Source organism: Myripristis murdjan, chromosome 16 (assembly GCF_902150065.1).
Source record: "Myripristis murdjan chromosome 16, fMyrMur1.1, whole genome shotgun sequence".
In the NCBI taxonomy this organism is placed as follows: Eukaryota; Metazoa; Chordata; class Actinopteri; order Holocentriformes; family Holocentridae; genus Myripristis; species Myripristis murdjan.
This window is the reverse complement of record NC_043995.1, coordinates 30,156,464-30,168,980: the sequence shown is the minus strand read 5'-3', so window position 1 is coordinate 30,168,980 and position 12,517 is coordinate 30,156,464. Positions and strand designations below refer to the sequence as shown.

Below are 12,517 nucleotides of genomic sequence, written 5' to 3'. Positions count from 1 at the left end.
TCAGTAATGTTCTGTAATTAATTCACCGCTTTAAAAATGTAATCGGTTTGGTTTCATTTGGGATTTTTGGCATCTCATGATGGTTCCAAGGCCGCATCAGAGGCTTTTTTCCATCCTGACGAGAATAAATAAAATTCTGGGGAAGCACTTTTTTGGCGAGGAGATATTTTACGTCATGAATTTCTGCATAAAATATCAGCTATCGGTGATTTCCGTGTCAGAAAAAAATACTGGTATCAGCTTTCAAAACGCGTATATTGGTCCAACCCCGAACACACACTCAACCACGGTCGCGCAAATAGAAAAACACACACACATGTGCCTCACGCATACGGAGACTGCCATTTGGTCTCAGAGCAGCACTGAGATGCTCAATTGATTGGCTTATATCTCCCCATTGAGAAACATCTCACACACCGAGGGCTGATGCTTATGTTTACTGTATGACCGGCACTTCAATACTCAACGCACAGTGGCAAATATCTCTCATTAGCAGAGCACTTGAGAAATAAGTGTGACCTTACTGCTGTCTTTTCCACACGAGTGCCATCACAACCGCCGCATCAGAGATGAGAAGAAGCGGGCTCTGACATCCTGCTGAGTTTCTGAAACTTAACTACCGAATTGGAGCATGAATAAATATCGCTGTGAATTCCCCATGTGCATCCTCCTCCGAATCATTATCTGAAGGAAATGTTTGACTCGGGGATGCACTCTTGTCAACTGGAGATTACAGGGGCCTGTTAGCTTTTAGGCATCTAAAGCTCGTTTGCATTTCTGAGAGTTATCGAACCACGTCTCATTAAAATCTGAACAGGCCGAGATGTCAGAGGCATGTCAATATTACCACAAGTGAAATAAAATATATATTTTCTCCAAATGCTACATTTTTCACAGGCATTACAGCATGCCTACTATATTGATATGGGGAGGCGGGGGGGGTGGGGGCGGGGGCTGCGGGCATGGAGGGTGTACCGTGGTGCACTCACAGCTCCATGTAGTAATGAAAGGAATGACATGATAGTAGTGGGGAGCTTGCTTGTACCGTGGATTTATGGGTTGTTGGAGGAGTCAGGGTGTCCTGCCGCTCTTTCTTCCTCCTCCCCTCCATCTCCATCTCCATCCTCGGCTCTCTCTCTCCCTCACCGGCGATCATAACGCCGACCATTAAGTAAATGCTTCCTTATGCTGTAATCATGTGTAAAAGGCTCACAATTACCATGCTATAAATCCCTGGCACCGGGGCTACTCCTGGAGACATAAATATTCCCCTATAGGCTTCTTATGATCGTGGGAACAGCCCCTAATCATGATGTATGCCCCTGTCTCGTGTTGCTGAAACGTGATCGAAAGCCCTTTCCCTACCCCCCGGCGTCTGAACCTCCACCCCCCTCCCAGCCAGCCCCCCTCCCTGTCCTCTCTCCCCCCCCTCCAGCCCCAGCCCACCCCCTGCTGATTTCTTGGGCCAGGGGCTGATAGAAATTATTGATTAAATCTGTGCAGCTCAGACTCCTCGACCCACAGAGGCTGGTTAACCCCTTCAGCGCCAGAGTGGGGGAGCTGCAACAGCCAGATAAAAAAAAAAAATATATATATATATAATATATATATATATAATAAATAAATAAATAAAAAAATAAAACAACAACCCCCGTTTGTTTGGGCGGTGCTGCGCTGCCGAGGCCGCGGCGGCCTGTTTACAATTCCCGATATGCAAATGGCCTCCTGTGTGACCTTTGAGCCTCACTAAGTGAATGTGAACTGTATGCGCGGTGGACGGGGCTTTGTGGCTTTCATTACTGTGGGGGTGGGTGTCGGTGCTGGTGCAGGCACAGGAGCCGACACATAAACCGCATTGACCTTTCTTATTCATTTAGACCTTTAGTCAAGGGCTTCAGCCATCATCTTTAAAGTTATAGTCCCTGATCCCCCCCTCGACTTAAAGTGTTGAAGCACGGCTGTGTGGTCTTTATCCTGCCTACCCTGTCTTCTTCTCTGACTAAATCCTGATTGCCTCCTCCACAGCCTGAGGTTGGGCTGGAGATGCATCTCATATACAGTGCAGTAATCCACAGAGCATAAGCACGCAAACCACAAGTAAGAGAAAAAAAAAAAACCATACTGCGGATAAATCCGAGGGATCACCTCCTCCGTGTTCGCACTTGAGCAACGTCTCTGCGCAGAAAGAGAATTATAAGAAAAGATGGCAACATCTAAATTCCATAATTACGTCCAGCGTTTTTGCCTCGGAGAGAGCTGTGCACAGGAAACCCTCGATACCGGGGAGATAGCAGGAATTATGAGAATAACAGTGTACTGCTGGCACACACTGGTGTGCTGAAGGGCCTGCTATGTATTAAGCGAGTGCTGCATTAAGGAGGATCATCTTAAAACTTGAGGCATGAAGCAGAGAGCACTTGAGCTATCTTCAGACCAGGGAGCACAGGGCACCGCGCATTCTAATTCCAGTCTCGATTTGCCGATGCGGCCGAGGTGTGTGTGGGCAAGGCGTGCTGCTCTTTCCCATGGAAATCAATAGAGGCTTGTAATTAAACAAAAGGGGGTTGGCCGGGGGAAAAAAAACAACCCCCTCGGAAAGTAGGTTATGTAGAAAAGTGCCGAGCTGTCCAAATTGTGGCTTTGCCAAGAACTAAATATGCAAGTTTAGACTGTGTGGGAGAGAGAGGGAGAGAGAGAGAGAGAGAGAGAGAGGCGCTGTCAAACGTTAGCACATTGGCAATGCCTTCTCTCTGTGTAAGGCTCTTAATTTTTTATGAGTGTGATTGATCCGCTGCTTGGATTTTGAACACTCAGTCGTTTAAAATAATGTCCATGTTTGTAAAGATGCACAACCAAGGATATTGAAAAAAAAAACAAAAAAAAAAAAAAAAACACATCTGAATTCTTGACTCAAAACAGGACGGATCTGCTCAAATTAACAAAGGACTATTTCATCATGGCAAAGATAAGGGGAGTGTGACAGGAAGAGGCGTCTTGCATACAATGCGTTCACACTGCAGCTGCCCAATGGGAGGATTAGCTTCATCAAATGCATTATCTAAAACAACATTTCTGTCAAATAGCAGGGCAAGCCCGCAGATAATTAATCTCCAGATAAATGCTTTGGCTGATTGTTGTTACATTTTGCTAAAAGGAGGATGTACACATGTGCTCACAGGGCCGAACAATCAAAGATCAATAATTGTGAAGGGATTGCAAGAGTGCACAATCATTACCTATGAACCCTATTGTGTTGTTGGGCTTAATCAGTTGAGCTGCTGACAGAGAGCGAAAAGCAGTGATCAACTGGGCTGGCTTACACACACGTACCGCTCACAGACCCCCGCAGTGAGTAGACCACTTGCAGATACACACTCACACACACACACACACACACACACACACACACACTCGTCTCTGCTCATCTCATATTACTGTGTTCACTTGGATCTCTTTCTGTGCTTCGTGTATCAGATGGGTCCTCGGTCCCCATGGAGGGACAACACTGTAACAAGGCACTGTACAGCGTGCTGTCTTGTCTTCAGTCCACATCCCCCCAAGTATATCAAATGTCAAGCAGCAAATTACAATGTGCCTTTCAAAAAAAAAAAAAAAAAAAAAAAAAATCTCCTCCCTTGAAATCCATATAAATACTGCATGCATCTCCACTTAACCAACAATCTATTCCCTTTTTTTTTTTTTTTTTTTTTTTCTTTTTACCTCCAGGTTTGAAGAATCTCACCAACCACGAGGTGATGCCTCCAAACAGAACAACAGAAACAAACGCATTTGTCTTTCACCCAGCTGTACGGCCCCTGTGACGATGTCGAGAAAAGGCGCCTGGCAAGAGCTCAAATGTGATTTGCATCAGCTACCTTGCCAAGTCAACTTCAGCCACGCACCGAGCAGAAATAAATCACTGTTAGGATTAATCAATCGCTCCAGAATGGCATATCTGCACAAATTATTTTGTGGACTAAAAAGCGATTAAATTGCCAACCGCTGCTCACGCTGATCTTCATGGTTCATTTAAGAGGAGGGCAAATGTCTGTGGCTTTTTTTTTTTTATTGTGGCTACTGTACAAATCAATAGGAACTGTTTGGGACCAAAGTAAACAAAGGGACTGGACATATGGCCCTTTCTTGCTCAAATTGTCCTCAATGAACCACTGAGCCCTTATTATTTTGTAAGAGGCTTTTTAGACAGTGTAGCAGCAGTGGTACACTGGTTGGTATGAAGTGGGGAGACATCAGTATGATGCTTTTGCTTTTCCTCACGTCTCAACCTGAGCAGCATACTGATTATTGGAGAGCAGAATTTTTTTGGAAGACATGGAGAAGGAAGGTGTTTGGGGAAAACAAGGTGAGTCAGTGTGTCTGTTTGTTGTTGTGTGTATTGTGTGGTTTTGTGAGTGTGTGTGTGTGTGTGTGTGTGCGTGTGCATGAGAGGTAGATAGAGAGCAAAGGCAGATCTTACCCTCCAGCCGGAGCGAGGCCATTCTTTGAAACTCGGGCTCCTGGAGCCAGCGGGACATCCTCTTAAAGGTCTCGCGGCCAGACTTGAGCTTGCCCCAGGGCTTGGGGTTCCTCAGGAGGTCAGACAGCGTGCCCTGTGACCTACACAGGACCCTCTCGGCGAAGATGGCCTGGGGGATGCTGTACCTCTTCAGCTCGGTGATGATCCTCTGGGCCACGTCCCTGGTGTTGATCTCCTCTCCGGCCGCCCCGCCGCTGCCACCGCCTCCGCCGCCGCCCTGTGAGCCGGGCAGCATGCCCTCGCCGGGCGAGGACGAGGCCGAAGACGAGGAGTGCGGGTGTTCCGCCATCTTGGAGGCCTGCTGGCCCGGGTGGTGGTGTGGCTGGTAGTGCTGGCTGTAGAGGTGAGGGTGGTGGCTCGGCGCGTGCTGGTGGGCTTCCATTTTGTTCAGCTGGTGGCCCACCGACCCGTCGCCTCCTCCAAGGCCCGGTGGGGACATCTCACGCCCGAAGTCGGACGTCCGGCAGAAGAGGTTCCCCCCGTGGACTTCGTAGCCACCGGGGAGCATCTGGCCGCCGTTGCCATTGGGGCTGTTTCCCAAACTGCCGTAGCCGTGCATGGAGGAGCCCAGGCCCGAGGCGGCCGTAGGGGGCGACAGGCTCTGGGACATGGCCAGGTCCTTGCCGTAGGGGTTGTAGAAGTTGCCGCCGAGGCCTCGGTCCTCGCGCATGAGGGTGAAGCTGCCGATGACGTTGCTGACGGGCAGGCAGGGGTGGTGGTGGTGGTGGTGGTGGAACTTGTCGTCGAAGGGCTGCAGGGGCGTCAGGGTGGTGTAGGTGCTGCCACAGCTGGACGGGGCATCGCCGCCGTAGCCCAGCGCCGACATGGAGTGGTCGAAGCCCGGCGGACGGTGCTCGGGCTCCAGGGTCATGGTGGGGCCCCCGAGGGAGGGTCTGGGGAAAGCAGCTGAAAGGTCCCGCGAGTGCAGCATGGCCCTGCCGTCCTGGCTGTGTGCCAGATCTGCGTGGCTGTGGAGGGACATCTCCCCTAGACTCCCATCCATTTTCAATTTCACCAAATAGCCTTTATTTCTTCTTCTTCTTTTTTTCTTTTTTTTTTTGGGTCTTGCCTCTGTGTTGTTGCTCTTTTCTTGTTATTGTTGTTGTTCAACAGCCGGGCTAGCAGTCTGGAAGGTCTCTTGTTACACCAGACTATGGATTTATTGATTGGTGAATGAATTGATTTCCAGGCTTATGGGGTGTCTAATTAATTATCTGATAAAGTTAAGTGCTGTCTTCAAACTTCCTCAAACTCCAGGAAAAACGTGTGTGCAACAGCATCAGGAGCATTAACTAGCATATTATTCTCATTTGTGCATCAACGCTCTCCTCGCCTCTCTGTCTTTGGTGCTCCACTGTGTTCCTCGGCAGAAGCCTCGCTTTTGTGCCTGCATGAGACAAGACAGCCGCTATTACCCCGCTGCATTTCAACTTTTATTGAAATAGACAAAGAAAACAGTTTGATCACACTGTCTGCAGCTTAGATTCCTTCATTTCCAGCCACGCAGCCCAAACAATGACAATTACAGTAGCGTTACAGTAGCCTAATTTCTATTTCCCACACGCGACAAAAAAAGGCTCATTTCTGTGTTTTTTTTTTTTTTTTTTTTTTTTAGCCACTTGAACGCAATCGCATCTCGAATCAAGACTATTTTCCTTCTTATGCAAAGTTACGGATACAGAAGGAGCGCGCATGCGAGGCGCTGCACATAACCAACGCGTCAGGTTTGCATATTCACTCCACACATGCAGTGAATGTGGACGATGCTTATCAAACACGGCGGCGTGACGGCGACCCGGAGACATAAAGGCACGAATGGCTGTGCGTTCGGTGCCGTAAAAATCCTACCTTTATTATCCACTTCTCTGAGCGCGTCCGCGGCTGTTGTCCGTCCTGTGCATCTCTCCGATTGTGTCGCCAAGCAGCCTGCAGATTCACACAATTGGTCCGCTGCGCCCTGGGGTGCTACATTCACCCAAACCGGAGCGCAAAAGCAATCTGCGGTTACAGACAAACCTCTTTCGCTCTCTCTCTCTCTCTTTCTCTCGCTTCTCCCCGCGTCCCCTTTTTCTTTTTTTTTTTTTTTGGGTCTTTGTTTTCCAGTCCAAAAATCTCCGGGTCTAGCCTCGTTTTTTTGCTCTACCCTAGCAGCTCTCCTCTTTTTCTTTCATTATCTCGTGAGATTTTCCTCCTCCTCCTCCTCTTCCCTCTGCCTGCCACTTCATCGATCTCACCACCAACTCTTTCTCCTTCTCCTCCTCCTCCTCCCCCCCTGCTCACATTGACTCTCTGCTTTCAGTGCGTCACGGCCTTAAAAATCTGACAGATGTGCAATGAAATTCCTACTCCAATTAACCCTTTCTCTCCGGGGGGTGGAGTGTGTTGGGAAGGGGTGGGATGGGGGGTGTGGGGTGTGTGTGGGGGGGTGCCTAACAGGGGGGGTGGGGTGGGGTGAGGTGGGGTGCTCCCTTTCTCACAACCCCACAGGTTAATCCTCTTTCAGCTGATTGCATGCACAACTTATGAATTATGTGCACACGTCCTGGTCATTTTGCTGCGCTTGTCTGTTTATTGTATCTGATCAATGGTTTTGTGGCGCAACACACACTGGCTGCAGTTAATGTGTGTGTGTGTGTGTATGTGTGTGACAAGTAACGCTGTTGCTGCTGTTGTCATCTACTGTACAGTAAAAATAATTTGTAATTTAGCACTGAAATTGCACCCTCTGTGAGACAGCATTCCATGTTTTTTTTTCTGTTATTATATTTATTGTTATTAATGTTTTGTCGTTATTCATGATTAGTAGCAGTAATAGGCCACAAGTAGTATGAGGATTATTAGCATTAGTATTAATATTAGAGTTAGTATTGGTATTAGTGAGTTTTATTCGTATGACTGTGGCTGACCTTAATACCGCAAGACTAGTTTAGAAGGCGCTGGGATAATAAAACACTGTATTAATGGTGAATATGCAATTATGAGAATCGCCTCACTGACTTATTGACTCCAGAAAAAAAATCCATTCATTTACACTCAGCTGTGCGCTCTCTCCAGAACAGGCCAGGTCTTGGATTTTCTTCAGCCCAGAATTAGGACTGTTATTCTTTTTCTTTTTTTTCTGTTTTCTTTCCTATAGTGTCTTGGTGATTTAAGACAAATGTAAATCCCACCTTTGAGGAATAAATGCTGTCAAGTGACACGCCTGCAACTGCTTCATTTAGCCAACCTCTTAATCAGCACTCAGACCACGGCTGAGCGGCTCCATTCACTTCACATTGCGCACACTTCAATCTGGAAAGTCCCTAAACAAGATCAATGCGACCTTTTTGCAGAAGACGCTCGACCTGCTGTAGCACCAAACACAGCGTGTGTGTGCGTGTGTGTGTGTGTGTCCATGATGTGTGTGTGTCCATGATGTGTTTGAGTGTGTGCACGTATGCGTGTGTGCATTTGAAGTCGTGTCATTTTTTTTTTTTTTTTTGTATGTGTATGTGGGTGTGCACGCGTGCTCGTGTGCATGGGTTCATGAGTGCATGTATTATTTTATTTTTATTTTTATTGTGCAGTCTGTGTATGCGCAAGTATGCATGCTTGATGTTGTGTCCAGTTTGTGATTGTTTGTGTATACGCGCGTGCATGGGAGATTGTTTTTGTCTATTATGTGCGCGTGCATATGTAGGTCCAGTGTTATTTTGTGTCCGATTTGTGTGTGCATTCGCGCGCGTGTGTGAACTTTATGTCTATTATGTGTGACTGAACTGTGTGTGCATGTAGCCTATGATTTTAAATCTATTTGGTAGATATGTGAGCGTGCATGCATCTGCTTGTGTGTGTGTGTGTGTTTGCGCGCGCCTGTGAGCCCAATACACTAGTGTAAGCTTATGTGTGCATGTGTGTATGTGCGCGCGCGCGTGCGGGCCCCTGTGAGAGACAGACAGACAGGAGCAGATAGAGGCAGAACCGGGGAGGCAGAGCGCATACTAATCATATCTGTCTGTCAGTTTAATTTTCAGAGATGAGCAGTTCTGGCGTTTGGAAACAGCGGAGCGGTGCGCGGTGTGGGACCGCCGGCTTCCCGGAGCAGATGCTGCCCTATCGATCCGCTCCGCGCACAGCCAGCACGGAGTGATGCGCGTATGGATGGCGAGTAGCTGGAGGTAAAATGGTCAACGGCTACGGAGCGAAAATAAAAGGTCTTTTTGGAGGTCGGGGTGAAAGTTCACCTTCTGTGGCTGGAAAACCCGAGAAGGCTGGCTGACACCCGAGCTGCAAGGCCCCCCAACTTTAGACCGGATCGAGCCCGGGAGGGAGAGCAGCAGGCCTTTTAGGATGTGGGTTTGTCCGCACTGGGGCTTTAACATGTAGGCATGTAGCTGAGCCTCTGGTCTGTCCGACTAGTGGAATAATCTTCAAATCTCACATCAGAAACACTGCAGCCACTCAGCCATTTAGCTGCTGCTTTTATCCAGAGCGCAACAGCTTCAAATCCTACATTAGGCTATCGCTGCCAGTAGGAGATATTTACATTTTAAGCATTTAGCTGACGCTCCTACCCAGAGTGCCTTTCTGTTCAATCAATGCAGCAGCAGAATAAGCTTCAGCTCCTGCACCAGAAGTGTGGTGAGGACACACACTTTTGCATTTCAGCCATTTAGCTGACGCTCTTCTCCACAGGGAGCTGCAACGAGCGCAACAGCACAACGAGCTTCAATTCCTGCATCGCCAATATTACAAGAAACCAATAGTAAAGAGGTCAAGGGTCAGAGACACAACACCCCGGCAATCTATGATCCTAAAATGACAGAGAGACAAGAGAGGCCGGTCTTGGAAAATGAATAGAGTCAGAGTTAAGGAGAGACCGCGGGGATTTTTAATTATTATTATTATTAATATTTATTTGTATTGTTCCAGCTGCAGTGCGTAAAAATGAGCTTCAGCGGGGAGCTGCTGAGCTACTTCTTCAACAGATGAGTTTCCAGCCTGCAAAGGAAGATGGGGAGTGACTGGTCGAGATTCATAAATTCATATTAAAAAAAAAAAAAAAAAAAACGCAGGCTGGTGCTTTCAGCGGGCTGTACGTGCTGTGAATGCTGGCCTGGAGGTAGGAGCAGCAGCAGCAGGCCTACACCAGGCTGCCTGCACCGCTCTGCACAGCCACACATTAACTGGGGCTCATGTTAAATGAAAAAAAAAAAAAAAAAAAAAATCGTCAATACAATATTCATTCCTTATCCTGAACTTACTCACCCGCACTCCCCTCCCAAATCTCTGGTTTAATCACCGAATAAATGTAATAAATTATTGGAAATGATAATGGATGGATGGAGCTGCGCAGTGACAGTCCTGAATGAAATATTGACTCCAACTCTCTGGGACGCAAACTGTAGGCTGCAGCGTTAAAAAAAAAAAAAAAAAACGCATTTAAATGAGCATTTCAGCAGCCAGAGCTGTCCCTCAATGGAATAATAATCTGCCGGATTAAATGAGCAGATTTTGGCTTCCTAATCGAGCGAACTGCCTATATTCCTCACGATGAGGCTTGTAATTTTTGATAACTTACTTCGCCTGACGAAGGCAGCCCAATTTTGAGGCTCACACAGGCGTCGATATGTTTTGGGTGTGTTATTTTTGTATTTATTTCATTTTTGGGGGGAGAATTAATTTCCCCAAATAATCGGCGTGTTTTGTCCAGAATGGATTGATAGGAGAGGCTGCTGCTGGGATTTTTATTCTCACTCTAATGGGCCGTGTTTTCATCTTCTGGATATGCCCATGCATTATTTAATCACGGCAACACACACACACACACACACACACACACACACACACACACACACACACACACACACACACACACACACACACACACACACACACACACTATATCTGTTAAACACGGCAACTGAAACTAAAACCATGTTCGTCCTGCCTGATATATACATACCGTGTGTATGTGTGTGTGTGTGTGTGTGTGTGTGTGTGTAATGTGTAAACAGTACAGTGTATCCAATGTACAGAACCCCCCCACTCCCTACCACACACACACACACACACACCCATACATATTCTCTGAGAGATTTACTGAAGATGTATTAAAAATTAATTTGTCATTCCATTGTTTTCAACCCTCATTTGATTTGACAGCAAAAGACCAATTAACACTCTTATAAAACAAGACGTGGAAATGGTTTTCATTATTTTTAGCAGTTTATTTTGGGACAAATTTCATCTTACATCATGCAGTAAAAACATGTACACTCTACCAGACTTTACCAGGGCTGTAAGAAGGAAGAAAGGTCAGAAAAACTCAGTATATACAGATTTTTTTTAAAACCTGAGATGGTGTGAAAAAATAGTCCCGGTTAGAGGAGCTGGTGTAAGTTTTATGATAAAATACATTTTATTATCTTTTTAGCCACCTTTTATTAAAGCAGCAGCAGCGGACACCGTGTGGTTACCAGCATGATGCGTTGAAAAGTGACAGAAATGTAGTTAACTCGTTTTACATTCACAGATTCACCGAACATGACAAATCCCTTTGTTTTACACCTTTTTTTCTTCTTCTTTTAAATCAAAACCCACACTTCAGGCTCTGTTCGCCATGATAATCAAACGTCCTCCAAAATGCGAAACTTTTGTGATGCAAAACAGGACCAGTAAAACACAACAGGCGAGCAAATTCCTCCCAGTTATTGATTTATTCTTTTTTTTTTTTTTTTTTTTAATTTTTTAGACATTTTCTCACCATGCGACAAAATGATCCTTTACATTTTTTCCAGCGAGAGCAAACATGAAATCTGTTGCTTGCAGAGTTTTTCAGAGCTTTATTTTTATTTATTTATTTATTTTAAATAAACTTCAGGAAGTTCAGTGTGTATTAATTTAGCAGAAAGAAAAAACAACATCAAAATGTGCAGACAGGTAGGAGGTAACGACTTGCACAATAACCAAAATAAATGAACATGGAGAGAGAGCCATGAGGAGTTTACAGTGACGATTCAAACCAAAAAATAGGACAAATGAGAGGCTTGGTATGAAAAACACACCGGGCCTACACACACTGCTGCCATGTGTTGCACTCTGTGACTGCTAAATGCATTCATTATTATTATAATTATTATAATTACTACTGCTACTACTAGGCTATTGTTCTCAATCATGTGTTTAATTTACAAACCAATTTTTCGTCTTTGAGCCTGTGAAAGATCTGCTGACTTTAATAAAACAGCGAGGAACTGAAATATCAATATTCTGCATTGCTATAAAAAATAATACAAATAATGCATTCATGATTTACTGTAAAATTTTCTGTCCTGTTTATAAACTGCAGCCCAATTTTGTGAAAAGCTGCCTATATCTGCAAATGAAATTTGTTGAATCATATTTATTGGATGTGTTTGTCTTGCAGAGTCTTTATACCTGTGATATTAGAGTAAAATACTACCAGGGTGCCCTTTAAAATTATAACATTTAAAAAGTGTGTGTGTACACACATGTATATATATATATATATATATATATATATATATATATATATATATATATATATATATATATATATATATATATATATATATATATATATATATGTATATATATATATATATATATATACACACACACACACACACACACACACACACACACACACACACACACACACATGCATACATTAATACATGTACATATATATCTATAAATCAGCTCATTCACATGAAGCTCAATTTGTAATTAAAAATTAAATGGTACTTTAAAGAAAATGCACTTGTGTTTAATGGTTTTCTAACACTCTTCTCCCCATTCAGTCCTTTTTTTTTTTCTTCACTCATCCCTAAGCGATCAATAAAATCAATTATTACCACGAGATCTGGCGTTACACAGATCACTATTGTGAATAATCAATAATTGAATTAATTTTACCGGATTAGATTAAAAATAATAATAATAATAATCATGATAAAAATGAGCATTGATCTATTC

At 44.8% G+C, this 12,517-nt stretch overlaps 1 protein-coding gene across 1 annotated transcript in view; it reads right to left on the bottom strand.

Annotated features, from left to right (window-relative positions):
* onecutl (one cut domain, family member, like) overlaps positions 1–5,540 on the bottom strand; it is a 12,522-nt gene extending 6,982 nt beyond the window's left edge. The window contains exon 1 of the mRNA XM_030072729.1: positions 4,478–5,540. Within this exon, the coding sequence (XP_029928589.1) occupies positions 4,478–5,540 (1,063 nt within the window). The remainder of the gene's footprint in view (positions 1–4,477) is intronic.
* Between the last annotated feature and the right edge of the window lie 6,977 nt (positions 5,541–12,517).